This window comes from Prionailurus bengalensis, chromosome B2 (genome assembly GCF_016509475.1).
Source record: "Prionailurus bengalensis isolate Pbe53 chromosome B2, Fcat_Pben_1.1_paternal_pri, whole genome shotgun sequence".
Lineage (NCBI taxonomy): Eukaryota > Metazoa > Chordata > Mammalia > Carnivora > Felidae > Prionailurus > Prionailurus bengalensis.
Window position 1 is genome coordinate 49,085,476 of NC_057349.1, and position 17,156 is coordinate 49,102,631.

Sequence of the window (17,156 nt, forward strand, 5' to 3'; positions counted from 1 at the left end):
CATGTTCCAGGGATGAACAGTACTTTTTTAAGACTGAAGCATGCATTACTCAAGATATTAAGGTACCAAATGCACAACATTTGGGGTCTGAATTCTGCAGCTGGTGGTGCTGTGTGACCTTTGGGAAATCCTTTTACTTTCTGAGCCTTAATTTTTATCTCTAAATAGGCATGGGAGATAAGAAACAGATGACCTCTATGATCTCTCCTGCTTGTAAATCTCTATCACTACAATTCTATTGTTCTCTAGTAGAGCTGCTGAAAAGTCACTGTAGAGGAAATGACTTGACCCTGGTTTTCTGAGTAGGAATTCGTTCATTCAACAACTTTTCCACACATCTATGATGCTGTTTGTCCCATACAACTATGATAATATTGCAGTGGCTCCCATACTATCCCCATTTAAATAGAGATGCATAATAAATCACCATGAGAAAACAAATGACAATTTAATAAAAAACTAACACAGCTTACCTGGGCACCACCTGCACTTCCCCAAACCGTGAAGTTTTGGAACACGGTGAGGCCCTTGCCATTATCCCAAGGTGGCTGAAATTGAGGGTATACAAAGAGGCCACACCTCGAAAGCAAAACAAAGAGTGAAAATCAGCCACTTTCCCTGTTTCAAATGTCCCACTTTTTCACATTGGAAAATATAAAATGAAGGTAATGAGTAAGGACAGTAGAGATAACGTCCTTGACCCCTTGTCCAGTCCAGCATTGCCCATCCCTCAGTCTTTCCTCTCTGTTACCCTCTATCACCTGCTCTTGAATCTCAGCAGATGAAGACTGCCACCATCCCAGTCTGTTCTCCCAGTCTCTCTCTAGGTTCACCCTTCCTAGGGGTGTGGATACCTATGCCTTGCCCATCAGAACATTCTAGAAAGTGAACACCAGCACTGTTCACCCTCAAACTTTTGTTCTTCTCCTTGAAAGTTCCTACTTTCACAGTATTCTGGGTACCTTCTTTGCTCACACTACAGGGCTTCTGACAGCTCCTTGGTAAAACGTCATAATCTTCATGATAAATTCATGACATATGTGCTAATCCTATCTTCAGCTGGCCCTTCAACATAACACAGCAATTGTTCTTAATCCTTATTCCACTCATCTATCACTATCCATCATAGCAGTATTCCTACACTATTATCATTGTAATCATTTATAGCTATCAATTTTTGAGTTCCTACTGTATTCCAGGTGTGCTCTTATGTACATTATATGAGTCATCTCTAAAGATCACATCAAACTTTCAGTGTAGACCTGAAATTTTATAAATGAGGGACCTGACTCTTAAATAAACAACAACAACCAAGCCAATTTTCTAGGAGTAAAGTCAAAATTTGAAGTAGGGCCTGACTTTGAAGTCTGAATTTTTCCCATGTTTCCAACATAATTCCCAGATCTTGCTCTTAGCAGAAGACCTTACTTCCATGTACCAAAGATATTGAACAAGTCCCCTTCCCTATTAATGGGTACATGTCACAGGCAAAGAGCCTCTTCCCAAAGGCTCCTCACCCCACTGGGCTCCTGAGACCAGTCAATCCTGCTTCCTGGTTGCTCCTAATCACTCGGAACTTTAACTTCTCTACTAAATTCTCCTCTGGACACAAAAGATGCACTCTTTCCTGCTGCCCTCTCAAGTGACTTCCCTGTCACTTTCCTTCCCTTCAATACCAAACTTTTATGATCCCAAATGCATACAAAGGCACGTCCATCAAATCTTACATGCATGCCCCAGATTACACCCTCTCTGAGAGCATTGTATAAAAAAAATGTTCAATTATTACCCTTACATCAAAATTACAGATGAATTTCCCCAAGGTTACCTTGTACAAGAATGTGCAATATTCTGACTGAAGGAGAGAAGTGGAGATTGTGATGCCTGGCTGGTCACAAGATGAAAAAAGTAGCCCAAACCAGCAACATACACCCTGTTTCCCTACAGAAATTAAGGATAGTTAAATAATAGTTATTCCAGATACAATGAAGTTGCCAGAGAGAAAGACTCTTCTATGTGAATATTCTGCTTTTTTATTTACTTTCTGTTGAGGTATATTCATACTTCCATTTACTCTTCACACACTGCCATCTTTCCCCCAACCCTGCCTCACCTCAGGGATCAGAAATACTCTCATTTTTCTTCCCCCACACAGCTCAGCTCGACTGTAATTTGTCAACCTTAATATGTGATATCTCATGTTAAAATGTTCTTGTAATCTTCCATACAGGGAATCTTACTTTGTCATCAATCCAAGCCCTCCTCTTTGGTGTATGCAACAGTATATAGGGGCAAAGGCGTACCTTAAAGCCAAGTCTACACAAAGCATCCTCTCCAATCCTTTGAACAAATCAAAGATTTTGCTATGGGATGAAGGCCAGTGGTTGTACTAACTATGCCTTAGTTCTGAGACATGGTGTCTGAGCTCAAACACATCTTGAATCTCCTCAGTGTACTTTATATTCATTAGATTAATCACCTTAATATTTCTTTAATTTTTTTAATTATTATTATTTATTCTTGAGAGACAGAGCATGAGCGAGGGAGCAGAGCACAGCGAGAGAGGGACACAGAATCTGAAGCAGACTCCAGGCTCCGAGCTGTCAGCACAGAGCATGACGTGGGGCTCAGACTCATAAGCTGTGAGATCATGACCTAAACCAAAGTCAGACGCTCAACCAACTGAGCCACCCAGGTGCCCCAACCTTAATATTTCTTTATACGATTTCCTATCTAAATAATTTGATGTATTTTATATGTTCATATAAAACTTAAATTCTCCATTAGACCATATGAGTTTTGGGCTATAATTCTGATCAAATTGAACACAATGGATTATCTTTCCAAACTCGATAATGTACCTACAATTTAATCATCACTGTGTAATATAATTTAAGAGGGAGTAGAAAACTAACTCCCTAAAGAGTTTATTATTGTACACAAAGGTCTTTTGGTTGGCCTACCTAATGTTCACAAAAATGGTTACTTTGTTTCCAACATTTTGTTTATTTTATTATAATTTTTTAGAGACAGAGTAAATACACATGCAAGCAAGGGAGAGGAGCAGAGGAAGAGAGAGGGACAGAAAGAAAGAGGGAGAGAGGGAGAGAGGGAGAGAGGGAGAGAGAGAGAGAGAGACGGAGAGAGAGAAAGTGTGTGTGTCTTCAGCATGTCCCATGCTCAGCTCCGAGCCTCACACAGGGCTCGATCCCACAACCCCTTGGGATCATGACCTGAGCAGAAATCAAGAGTCAGAGGCTCAACTGACTAAGCCACCCGGGAGCCTTTATTTCCAACGTCTTAAAATCAGGAGACTTGATATAAAAATTCAGACTTTCAGTTTTTTAATAATACTGAGCCCAAATTCCTATGGGATAGCCAGGGACCAGCTGAAGCTAAGAAGTGCCCACCTTCTTGGATTATGGCTATTTTTTCATAGGCCACACCCTTTCTGCTTCACTTATATATGATTCTAGCCCAGCCCCTATGGATATCTGAATTTGCAAACTCTAATGTCAGGCAGTAAAGTAAATAGTATGTTGGCTATTCTTTGTTTCAGCAGGAGGGAAGAAGGGCCAACAGACCAAGCTGCTGGACTACTTGCTATGCAATTCTGTGCACGTTTTCTCTCTCAGCCGGAGAGGCTGGTCTGAGGCCAAGATGCTCATGTCTACCTACAGAACAGAACTCAAGAAACAGGCTCCTCAGCCAGCCTCAGGTCTACAGGGACAAAGGAAGCTACAGAGACTTCCACACACTTTATCCCTGATCACTTGGGGGCATGACACGGCCTAGCTGGTAAGACAGTGAGAAAGCTGGAGTGTCCCTTCCATGAGCAACTCATTTCCTGGGAGAATGTGCTACGGGACTAGGACAGCATCAGGTCATAGAAGAGAGAATGTAAAGCAAAAGGGATTGTGATGCTGTGGCACCCAACAAGGCATTAAATGTCTTTCTATAAAACAATACGTCAGTGCCACAGTTACCTATATATAGGGCTTGGTGGGACTGTCCTGTGAATGTCTCGTTAAAACATGCATCTTTACTGTGCATGTAACATAGACTTGTAAAAACATTTAGCAAACAAAAACACTGAAGCCCAGTGAGATTTAAATTTCAGATTGAAAACACTATTTTTTAATATGAGTATATCTCAAACATTGTATAGGATATACTTTACTAAAAATGTATTAGTTATATTTCAAAGATTTAAATTTATCCACGTATGCTGTGTTTTGTCTAGAAACCCTAACCTGGGGCATATAATATATAGATTTTTAGGCCCCACCTCTAGATATTCAGACCTAGCAGGTGCTGAAAGTTATGGTGAAGGGTTGGAGGACAGTATTCTGTACTTTTGAGCACCATAGGTGTTTCTAATTTCGTTGATCTTTTGAGCCCATTTTGACAACTACTTCTCTGGAGGTGACTGAGATACTAACACTATACTGTTTAGTCATCAAGAGCTCCAGGAGTTGTTCAAAGACAGGAGAGACACTGGAAAGAATGAACTTCCTGGTGACTTTCCCATGAGCTGCCTTAGCAGCCCACTGCACATGGAAGCCATGGTAGAAAACCGAAGGAGGATAGAGACCTAGACAATTAGGTTGGGAATCTGTTACCAGATCCCCACAAAAAGCTGATCTAACTCAGTACAAGTTATATTTATTTTCAATTTTTCTTTTCCTTAGAAATAATTACCTTTTTCCTAACTTAGAACCAAGTGTGATAATACTCATAGTAAAGATTTCTTTTTTTTTTTTTTAACGTTAATTTATTTTTGGGACAGAGAGAGACAGAGCATGAACAGGGGTGGGGGGGGTGGGGAGAGAGAAAGGGAGACACAGAATCGGAAACAGGCTCCAGGCTCTGAGCCATCAGCCCAGAGCCTGACGCGGGGCTCGAACTCCCGGACCGCGAGATCGTGACCTGGCTGAAGTCGGACGCTTAACTGACTGCGCCACCCAGGCGCCCCAGGATTTCTAAAGAAGATGCTATTGTCCAGGTACCAGATTTTAGAGTCTCCTTTACTTTCACAATTCTGAATTATGTATTATTATTACAGTTTCACATACAAATCAAAGCCAAACTGAGATACCACCTCACACCAGTCACAGTGGCTAAAATGAACAAATCAAGAAACTATAGATGCTAGCGAGGATGTGGAGAAACGGAAACCCTCTTGCACTCTTGGTGGGAATGCAAACTGGTGAAGCTACTCTGAAAAACAGTGTGGATGTTCCTCAAAAAACTGAAAATAGAACTATGCTATGACCCAGCAATAGCACTACTAGGAATTAACCCAAGGGATACAGGAGTGCTAATGCATCAGGGCACATGTACCCCAATGTTTATACCAGTGCTTTCAACAATACCCAAATTATGGAAAGAGTCTAAATGTCCATTCACTGATGAATGGATAAAGAATATTTATATATAAAATGGAATATTACTTGACAGTGAGAAAGAATGAAATTATGCCATTTACAGCAACGTGGGTGGAACTGGAGGGTATTACACTAAAGGAAATTAGTCAGTCAGAGAAAGACAGATATCATATGTTTTCACTCATATGTGGATCTTGAGAAACTTAACAGAAGACCATGGGGAAAGGGAAGGTAGGAAAAAATGTTACAAACAGAGAGAGGGAGGCAAACCTTAAGAGATTCTTCAATACAGAAAACAAACTGAGGGTTAATGGGGGTGGTGGAGAAGAGGGGAAAATGGGTGCTAGGCATGGAGGAAGGAACTTGTTGGGATGAGCACTGGGTGTTGTATGTAAGGCAATCTGATAATAAATTATATTAAAATAATGAATTAATAAATTAAATAAAATGCTACACTTTTACCCTAAAAAAAATTATTACAATTTCACAAAGAAATTGAATCTTGTAGATGTTGAGTGACTTCCTCAAAGTCACAGAGCTAATAACTCAGAGCCAACTCAATTCATGTCCAAACCTGGAAGTGTCAGAGATTGTAGGCTAAAGGAGAGAAATAAAGGCAAGACCCAGAATCACGATGCCAAACAATGGGGCACAAGTGAAGAAATGTAAACAGTAGGGTGCAATGCAAAGTCATGTCACCAGGTCAAGGGCAGAACCAAAAGGAAGTCCATAGGCCTTCCCAATAGTGGATAAAATATACTGAGCAACATTCTTTGCAGAAGTCAATGTATCATGGACATTCTAGTGGGAGACATTCTAGAGAAAAATTAATTAAGTGTCCAAGTAAATCAGCTCCTTGAAAGATGCATCTGTGGTCATGAGAAAAGAGTAACTTAACCCTTCAGATACCAGGTAAAATCTGTTGGACAAGACTGGAGTATTGTTGATATTGCTACATAAATATAGATTTCCTAAAAATTGAACATCATTTTTCAGTTCAGACTTAACTAAGAGTTGTTCTGTTCACACCAAAATTCCAGACAGTATAAAATCCCTACCATTCCTAGCAAATGGAAAAACAGCATGCTCAGCTCAGAGGGCACAGAGAGTCACATGGGTGAGGATGTGAGCTAATTCCCAGTAGTCAACAGGAAAAGACATTTTGAAGAGTATGTTTAAGGAAGATGAGGGGTCTTAAACTCCAGCATTATGGGATTGAGCATTATCAAGACATCGACATAGAGTTAATGAGGACTGTCTACTGACATAGTTGTTTTGAACAACAGAAGAAAAACTTGAGATTTGGGGAGTATATTCCCATGATTCATCACTTATATACAACACCCAGTGCTCATCCCAACAAGTGCCCTCCTCAATACCCATAACTCAAGCTTTGCACAGTGGCAGTATTGTACCCAATGAGGTTTATCCGAGGTGTGATTATTGCTAATTGAAAACCCAGTGTCCATAACTCATTTTCCCACCCCCCCCCACCACCCACCCTCATCAACCCTCAGTTTGTACTCTGTCTCTTCTGGTTTGCCTCCCTCTCTGTTTTTAACTTATTTTTCCTTCCCTTCCCCTCTGATCTTCTGTTAAGTTTCTCAAATTCCACATGAGTGAAAACATATGATATCCGTCTTTTTCTGACTGACTTATTTCACTTAGCATAACACCCTCCAATTCCAACCACGTTGTGGCAAATGGCAAGATTTCGTTCTTTTTCATTGCTGAATAGTATTCCTGTGTGTGTGTGTGTGTGTGTGTGTGTGTGTGTGTGTGTGTGTGTGTTTATCACATCTTCTTTATCCATTACATCCATCGATGGACACTTGGGCTCTTTCCATAATTTGGCAATTGTTGATAGCACTGCCATAAACATTGGCGTACATATGCCCCTATAAATCAGCACTCCTGTATCCTTTGCATAAATTCCTAGTAGTGCTATTGCTGGCCCACAGGGTGATTCAATTTTAATTTTTTGAGGAACCTCCACACTGTTTTCCAGAGTGGCTGCACAAGTTTACATTCCCAATAATGCAAGAGGGCTCCCCTTTCTCCATATCCTCACCAACATCTGTTGTTGCCTGAGTCGTTAATTTTAGCTGCTCTGACAGGTGTGAAGTAATATCTCAGTGTGGTTTTGTGTCTTCCTGATAAGTGATGTTGAGCATGTTTTCATGGGTCTGTTAGCCATCTGGATGTCTTCTTTGGAAACGTGTCTATTCATGTCTTCTGCCCATTTCTTCACTGGATTGTTTATTTTGGGGTATTGAATTTGGTAAGTTCTTCATAGATTTTTGACACTAACCCTTTATCTGATATGTCATTTGTAAATATCTTCCATACTGTATACACTGTATGGTAGCTAACTTGATAATACATTATCAAAAAAACAAAAGAAAGAAAAGATTGAGATTGTCAGCAATGTCTATGGAACACTAACGCATGTCATGATGAATAATGATGTTAGGACAGGACACAAAAAAGTGTTAAAACTGAAGGAGGAAGTTCTGGCCTGCTCAGGGGCAGAGCTCTGTGTCACAGCCTTTCATACAGCTTAAGGAGTTTTACTCCATTGTGGGCACAGGAGGACCAACAGTAGAGACTCCAAGGACACTCTTTTACTTGTAGCTGTTCTCTATCCTTAGGTTGAGTAAACTCATTTCAGCCCATAGTTTCAGTCATTCTAGACTAATACTTTATTGACTTCATTTCCTAAATGAAAGAAGTTTAGGTATTATTAAAGGTAGCTCTCTGAACCTGAGTAGCCAACTGGCAGTCATTAAAAGCAGTACTCTCTACAGAAGGGGACTTTCAAGAGCCTTGTCCTCTCTAGGTGTGCTACATGTTCCACTAGGAAGCTAGATACATACATACATACACACACACACACACACACACACAACCAAGTAAAGTCAACATGCAGGAAAACTCAAACAAGTTGTTTTAAAACCAGCAATCCTCAACTTCTGCCTCATGTGAGAAGAGGAACCAATGCCCCAGTGCCCTAATCCCTGGAGGACTTCTGCCTCCTGGGAATCATAAGTGAGGACCAGAGTCCTCTGAAAGTTCCACTGACACTGGAAGCCTGACCAGTAGGCATCAGCAAGGACCTGATCGAGGAGCCAGCACATGCTGACACAACCACAATGCTGTTTCCTTAACTTCAGCTTGTTATTCACTGTGTGCCTGAAGGCTCTTTCATCCTGGGTATTTTTAATTAGCCAGCCGTTCCTCATTTTTAACTCAGTTACATACACACTGTTTTCTTTCTTTGTGGACTAGTGGCCTCTTTCCTCCTGTACTTCATTATTTAGGATTCTGAGCATTTTTCCAATTTCCTGAGGCCATTTACAATTCTAATCACATGTCTCATCTACCACACGGAACTTGGCACAAGTGACTTTTGGACATGATGGAATATGAAGTTGAATTACTATTTAAGATGGTAACATGACTTAAGGAAACCTAGGCCTTCCCTAAGACTCCAATCATCTTGGGGTGGCATAGTCCAGGAATGTTGCTGTACAGAGCACAGCCTTTCACAACAAAGAATTATAGCACCTGAGGGGTTCCTGGGTGGCTCAGTCAGTTAAGCATCTGACTGTTGATTTCATAGGATCAAGCCCCATATCAGGCTCTGCAATGACAACTCGGAGCCTTCTTGGGATTCTCTATCTCTCTGTCCCTCCCCTGCTCACCCACTATCTCAAAATAAATACATGCATACATACATACATAAATATATAAACTTTACAAAAAAAAAAAAAAGAATTATAGCACCCAAAATACTAATACTACCATGACTGAGAAACCTGATCTAGACTAGCACTAGGTGTTGTTGAAATAACCCACTCTCCAGTAGCACATCTCCAAATTTTGGTGGAGAGACCAACATTTATATCTTTTTAAACATGCAAATCTGGTATTAGGCATTTCCAAAAAGAACACTTACTAGCATCAAATCCAGCTATCTCAATTCTTTCCTCTTGCTAGCAAACAGGATAAGTGCTCATGATTCTCAACTTCAGAAAGAACAACTGTGGCTGGGTTGGCAAATACAAGCACCCAATATATCTCTTCAGCCCTCACAGAAACACAAGGAAGTAACATGGTTACTGACTGTTACGATTACATGAACAGAACCTTCCTCAGGGAAGTACATGTGAAGTTCCACCTTCCGCATTGCGGGCTATGTCTCTAGCACACGTACGAGCCATGGGAAAGCCCATGAGTATATAAGCACTAAGAATTAGAGAATGGGAGCTTCTTAAACCCCCACTTGTTCTGCAAGTATATAAACAATGAGAAAGGTACATCTCACTTGGACGTACACCTCTATATCATTACCAATGAAATGCTCATTCATTACCAAGACTCTCCCAGGAGGGAAAAGATTCAAATATTTCAAGAATATATTCCAAGAATTACATCCATATTCATCACCTTTGCCAGACAGGTGCTCAGAGAGTACGTATTTTGAGCGAATGAATAGATTTGTAGAATCACCTGCCCTACTGTCATTAGCATTTATGGAACATCTGGGTGAACACATCCATAAATATAAATGCTTTCCAAGTGCATTTTTAGTTGGGCAGAATATTGTAACTTTGGTCTTCTGTTAGCTGGTAAGGCTCACTTTTCTCATAAAAGAAGCACTTGAACAGTCAGATCACATTACTTCCCAGCCCTTTTTACTCTCCATTCCAATTGGGTATGCTACAAATGATTCATGAGGAAAAACCACATATTTATGCAGGCAGCCGGCGGCTTGTGGGGAAGGGTTTAAGGCAAGCAGGGAATTTTGTGTGGAAATCAATTCTTTGCGGAAGTCAATGTATTATGGACATTCAAGCAAGAGAAATTCCAGAGAGAAATTAACTGCCCAAGTAAGCCAGCTCCTTGAGGTGTGCATCTATAATCACTAGGAAAAAAAAGTGAGTTAACCCTTCAGGCAGCTCTTAAATATACATTAGCTATTGAGTGGGGAGAGCTAGAGAACTGAAATTGGCCTTTAAACACAGAATTCCTTACAAAATTGATTCACAAACCAGAACAAATTCCCCTCAAATTAAATGGATGTTTCCAAAGGGCTTGTCTCCAGGGTTTTTCCACGGACTATCCTAAACAGGAGTCTGGTCATGGGAAATTTCCAGTGCCTACATAAACATGGGATACTCTAGCACTCTGAAGGTGAACAGTCCCTGGATATTTGAGAGCAAAGACTTTCAGCCTGAGGTTGACATAGGTTATGTCTACTGAAAAGATAGAGTGATGGAGCCTCTGGACAGATAATGAAATCCCCATAAATGGAGTCACAGCCTCAGATGCTAGACGGTCAAGGGAAGATATCCTGAAAATGGAATGCTCTAAATGCCACAGGTGAAGCATGGAAGAACCACCACCAATCTGTTTTGAAAAGCATGGCAAAGACCTACATAAGGAGTATTCAGAGGAATACATACCACAAGTGCCTCAGATACTCAAACAGGAATAGCATGCTTGAATATCCTATCACTAGCAAGAAGACACAAAGCTCAGGTTTTGCTTCACAGAGAAACTGTCCCGGGCTTGGCTCAGCTGTAGCCTGGGCAGGGAGGCAGGCAGGCCACTTGTTGGTATTAAAGCTAAAAAGAAATATCACACTTGAAATCCCCTTGTCCTATGCAGGGTTGAAGACAAGTGAGCTGTTGGGTTGGCTGACTGGAAGCCAAGGTGAATTCTGTGCACTATGGCAGAGCATTTGGTCCTAGGTTCTGGGTCAGGGGAAACTGGAATCATGTGTAACCATAAATCACTGCAGACATTTAAGAACCAACTGTTTCTTCCCTGCCTGCCCACCAGGCCAGAGACTTTGAGGTCAGTCTCCTATATATGAGAGGAAGGGTTTAGGCTATCACCATTGGTTGTCCAGCCACTAGGATTAAGTCACTTTCTTCAAGTCCAAATAAGGGCTTCAATACAGTTAATAGTTTGCCCCAATGTCAACTTCCTGGTTTTGATATTGCTATGTTGATGGTTGATATCGTGACAGTTATGGTATGGTATCTGAGGGATACCATACTGAGGGATATGGCAATAGTTATGGTTATGGTATCACTGGGGAAAGCTGGGGAAGGGTCCAGAGAAACTCTTGGTTATGTTTTTGCAACTTCTTCTAAGTCTAAAACTATTTCAGAATTAAAAGCTTAAGGAAACAAAAATGAAAAATCCAAATAAATCACACAAATACAATGACTTTTAAAAAAGTATTTTACCAGGGGCACCTGGGTAACTCAGCGGGTTAAGCATCTGACTTTTGATTTTGGCTCAGGTCATGACCTCACTCCTCATGAGCTCGGACCCTGCATCAGGCTGTCAGTGCAGAGCCTGCTTGGGATTCTCTCTCTCCTCCCTCTGCCCCTCCCCCACTTGCACGTGCATGCTCTCTTTCTCTCTTTCTCTCTCTCCCAAAATAAATAAATAAACGTTTAAAAAGTGTATATTTTTGCCAAACCATAAGAACACTTAAAAACAAAGCAGGAGAAAAGGAAACAAAAACTAAGCACACACAAAACTTGACTATGCTCCCTTTAGGGGTAGTCTGGCTCTAAACTACTCACATATAAGACACAGAAGCCACCACCTATGTAACAGTTCCTCAGAGTACAGGAATGTCTCTGTCCTGAATACCAGAGCAACACTACAAGGCAGCAGGTTTCTCTACAACATCTCTACCTATTCCACGTATTACACACTTACACACACACACACACAAACACACACACACATCATTATTGTAGCTTCCTTACCATCCCTTTGGAATTAAGGTCTGCTTCTAAAATATTTTCAAAATTGTCTGTGCACCATTCATATAGGATACACTTAATAAACATGAACTTAAAGCTTGCTCAGTGAGGGGCGGCTGGGTGGCTCAGTCGGTTGAGCGTCCGACTTCAGCCAGGTCACGATCTCGCAGTCCGTGAGTTCGAGCCCTGCGTCGGGCTCTGGGCTGATGGCTCGGAGCCTGGGGCCTGCTTCCGATTCTGTGTCTCCCTCTCTCTCTGCCCCTCCCCCATTCGTGCTCTGTCTCTCTCTGTCTCAAAAATAAATAAACATTTTTAAAAAATTAAAAAAAAAAAAAACAGCTTGCTCAGTGAGTGAAATAGCTTTCATTGGCCCAAAGGGTCAAGAGGAGTTCATAATTTTTAGGTTTTGCCACATGCACCCAGTTATCACCTATGTCTTTAGAGCTGATATATTCTAGACAACAGAATACAAAAGAGACAGCACATGGCTAAAAAAACTGCAGGGTACTGTGCGAGATTTAACACTGAGAGTTAAGTCCCACAGTATTTAAATGCTGCCCCATAGACCTACCCTATGACCCAGCAATAGCACTGCTAGGAATTTATCCAAGGGATACAGGAGTGCTGATGCATAGGGCCACTTGTACCCCAATGTTCATAGCAGCACTCTCAACAATAGCCAAATTATGGAAAGAGCCTAAATGTCCATCAACTGATGAATGGATAAAGAAATTGTGGTTTATATACACAATGGAATATTACGTGGCAATGAGAAAAAAATGAAATATGGCCTTTTGTAGCAACGTGGATGGAACTGGAGAGTGTGATGCTAAGTGAAATAAGCCATACAGAGAAAGACAGATACCATATGGTTTCACTCTTATGTGGATCCTGAGAAACTTAACAGGAACCCATGGGGGAGGTAAAGGAAAAAAAAAAAAAAAAGAGGTTAGAATGGGAGAGAGCCAAAGCATAAGAGACTGTTAAAAACTGAGAACAAACTGAGGGTTGATGGGGGGTGGGAGGGAGGAGAGGGTGGGTGATGGGTATTGAGGAGGGCACCTTTTGGGATGAGCACTGGGTGTTGTATGGAAACCAATTTGTCAATAAATTTCAGGAAAATAAATAAATAAATAAATGCTGCCCCAGATTAAACATGCTATTTTTCAGTCATCAAAATGATTGTGGTATCTTGGAATCTATACTTTTCTCTTTCCTCCCTCCATGCTTTAAGTATGGAGTTACACTTACATTCATTCATCATATCCAATTAATTTTTACTGAACAACTAGTATATTTCAGACACTGTGCTAGGGTCTAAAAGTTGATAAGCTAATGAAAAGAGAACTACAGACTTTTAAGGTCATCAAAGATGGAAATGTCAGGAATACACTAAGGAATAGTTTAATGAGCCTGTGCTACCAGCTTAAACTAAAACCTCATCCTCCAAACATATACGTTGCATTCGTTTTCACTTTTGTACAGTAGATATAAAAGGAGGTAAGTAAATGAACAGAAATAGCATGCAAGGGGAAACAAACAGCTTGCTTTGGACTCCATTTTTTCATTGCTGACTTGGTACCGTTCACAGGTCTGCAAAAGCTCAGGTGACGTATCAGCTTTTTAGATGGCCCTCTGGTCCTCTGCACACAGAACCAACACAATTATTCAAGCAGACAAGTGGCCAGGACACTTGCCCGTGGTACACTGTGCCACTCAGTGGAGCAAAGGCAGATGGACAGCATCCCTGGCATTCGATGCAGGACTTAGATACGCTCCAGCCTCATGCAGCAAGATGAATGGGACAACTTTCCTCTGGGTGTTTCAATGCAGTCAAGTTATGCAGTCTGAGAAGTGTACAAAAACACAGCTCTTTGGGCCCCTAAGCTGCCAGCGTAACTGCACAACAAGCCCCATGATCGCCAACAAGTTAAATGCTGCTCTTGTTGTTCTGGGTCTAAAGTTTGGTTTCCTTCAATCAAAGCAGTTCTGCCTCCTTTCCTTACTGGCATATTAGCTGTCCCTATTAGGCACCTAAAGTGGTGTGTAAGTGCTGTGCTTGGAATCAATGTAATTAAGAGTCTGGAAGAAGGTTGAGGAGATAACCATGACTTTTATTAGGGGGTATTCAGCTAAAAGTAATTAAGAACAGATGATCAGAGAGACAGAGACAGAAGTGCATTCTCTGGGTTCCTCAGAAATCTGGCACAATTGTCATGACTCAATAGATGCTCAGATGAGTGTCCTAGAAGACTGAGAGGCCCTTAACCCTTCGGGACATGATCCACAGGATAGAGTCATTAAAGGGGGAAATGAGGGGCGCCTGGTAGCTCAGTAGGTTAAACAGCCAACTCTCGATTTGGCTCAGGTCATGATCTCTCAGTTTGTGAGTTCCAGCCCTGTGCCTGGCTCTGCACTGGCAGCAAGAAGCCTGCTTGGGATCCTCTGTCTCCCTCTGTCTCTCTGCCTCTCCCTGCTCACTCCCTCAAAATAAAAAAAAAATAAATAAATAAACTTTAAAAAAAATTAATAAAGGCAAAACTAAATGGCCTTCCCTCCTACTCTGATGTAATTCTTCATTCATGGATCTATGGTTAAACTGTACTCTAAAAAATTAATTTCTCAGAGTTTCGGGAGGAATTTGCCCAGAAAAAGTAACATTAAGCTGTACTAAATAATAGGATAAAAGAGGTCATCAGAGTGTGCTTTATTTGTCTTGGAATCTGATGTGATCTCATATACCTCATGACTTTGCTGACCCTCAGTTCTGAATATTCTTAAAGGGTAACAATATATGGGGCACCTGGGTGGCTCAGTCAGTTAAGCATCTGACTTTTGATTTTGGCTCAGGTCATAATCTCACTGTTCATGGGATTGAGCCCCACATCGGGCTCTGTGCTGACAGCGTGTAGCCTGCTTTGGATTCTTTCTCTCTGCCCCTCCCCTGCTCATGCTCCCTCCCTCACTCTCTTTCTCAAAACAAATAAACATTCCAAAAGAGCAACAATATGAACACATTAATACAGGAAGATAATGAAGATTTAATGAGTAATTATTATTGGAATTGAGACAAAAATCAGCAACCACAGCAGACAACTCAGGAAGATATTGTAGTTTGCGTTAATCGAAAGGACCAGAAAGTAACCAATATCTACTTTGTTTTGCTACCTATAGATATTGCTTCAAAGAGTGTTCACAGGAATTCTGAGAGAAATGATTACGTTTATTCTAAAGCACTTGTTTACCATAAAAATCCTTAAGTTGTTTCTTGATACTAGTGTGCAACAAGTAAACACTTTCTACTATTCTACCACTGCCACCACTCCAAATAACTTTCGGAGTTAATTTTATGGCCTCTCAGCTCTGAGCTTCCTGGGAGAACTACAGATCTTACCTCGACAACGTTGGTGGGATTGCGAATATAGATACCAGATGGCGTCAACATTTCAGGACTGGAGAGTCCTTCGGTGCCAGAAACACTGATGATCACATTGTTTCTTATTATATTTCCCTGTACTGGCCAGGCTAATTTAAGAAAAGACAAATCAAACCCAGGGGAGTCACAAACATAATTAAAATTTACATAACTCAATGGTCTTGCTTCTACTAATGCATGTTATGGTTTACATAATGCATACATATGCATATATATATATAAAATATTAAGTATGTTTCACAAATTAAGGTACCTAACATTTTGCCATCAGGCCCGTCTATCAAATACATGACAACTTAAGTATGATGTAATGGATTTAAAAGCACTTTACATATTTACCAATTTTTCTTTCAGAAGTAGCCTCCCAAGAGGTATATCTTCTGTCCATGTCTGTACCTGAGAACAAAAGGTCATGTTACTTCATTCAGCACATTTCATGCCCCCCAGAAAACCGAGGGATATGGCAACGCTAGTTCTTATTCCGGGTGTGCCTTATTTTAAATTTGTTTATATGTTTTTAATCTATGAACCATACAAAGAGAAACAGATTATACAGGATTTTCAGTTCTAGAGTATTGTAGTGAATCAGAAGTTTATCTAAAAAAAATACAGAAGAAATAGATGTAATGTTTCACCTCTTAGGAAGAGTTTAAGTGTCTCCATGATCAAATGCCACATGGCCATGTGTCAGGTCCAGCCCCTCCCCTAGCTGTTCAAATTGGCTACCAACTATTCTGAAGGCTACACTCTTCCCCTGGAAGATGTGGAATGTTCTGGAACAACAGGCTGGACAGTACCTGGGACCCTCATGCCTAAACCAATGAAGTTTGGAATAGAAGAGAATGAAAGAGCATGGGCCATGCTATAGAGAACAATTAGCCATGTATGCAACATCAGTAAAGAGCAGCCCCACAGACCCTTCTCCTCACTAGGTATTTAGGTATTTGGCTCCCCGTTTTCATGAATCTGAGTTTACAAATTCATTTTGCATGAAATCGAGTACTTTATAATACACTAATAAACAAACATTCTAATTTCATCACCTGCAGTATAATAGATGTCCAGAGCCTCTAATTCACAATAAACATTAAGGGCTAAATTAAATTCCTCCTGCAGGTTTTCTTCTTGCCTAGTTAATGTCTATCCCACGTAACTGTTTTCTGCTAAATTAATATCGTTAGGGTACCTTCCTGCACTTCTGCTCCAGGTTTCAGCAAACTTTTCCCCTCACACAGACAAAAGTAAGAATAGACAAAGTCAATCCTACACACGTTATTTTAACTGCCCTGTAGCTGTCCTTTCCCAATCAAAAGATTTTCCTTCACGTGATTGCCACTATTATCCTTAGCTCTTTGTCTTTTAGAGCTGGAGTTTGTTTTAAAGCAAATTTATATGATCCATATTTTCTCACTCAACAGTTTCCCTCTCAGGATTAGGACATTATAGCTTTTTTCTCGACAGATCATTCTTAAATGAAACACATACATGTCCCCACTGATGGTATCACAGAATTAATTTAAATATAAAATACTATTTAACAAA

At 40.7% G+C, this 17,156-nt stretch overlaps 1 protein-coding gene and 1 pseudogene across 1 annotated transcript in view; one reads left to right on the forward strand and one right to left on the reverse strand.

Annotated features, from left to right (window-relative positions):
• PKHD1 (PKHD1 ciliary IPT domain containing fibrocystin/polyductin) overlaps positions 1–17,156 on the reverse strand; it is a 484,305-nt gene that overhangs the window by 273,004 nt on the left and 194,145 nt on the right. Inside the window, 4 exon segments of the mRNA XM_043591641.1 lie at positions 474–579; positions 1,829–1,941; positions 15,573–15,703; positions 15,954–16,010. Of these exon segments, the coding sequence (XP_043447576.1) occupies positions 474–579; positions 1,829–1,941; positions 15,573–15,703; positions 15,954–16,010 (407 nt within the window).
• Positions 6,777–6,861, forward strand: LOC122490743 (annotated as a pseudogene).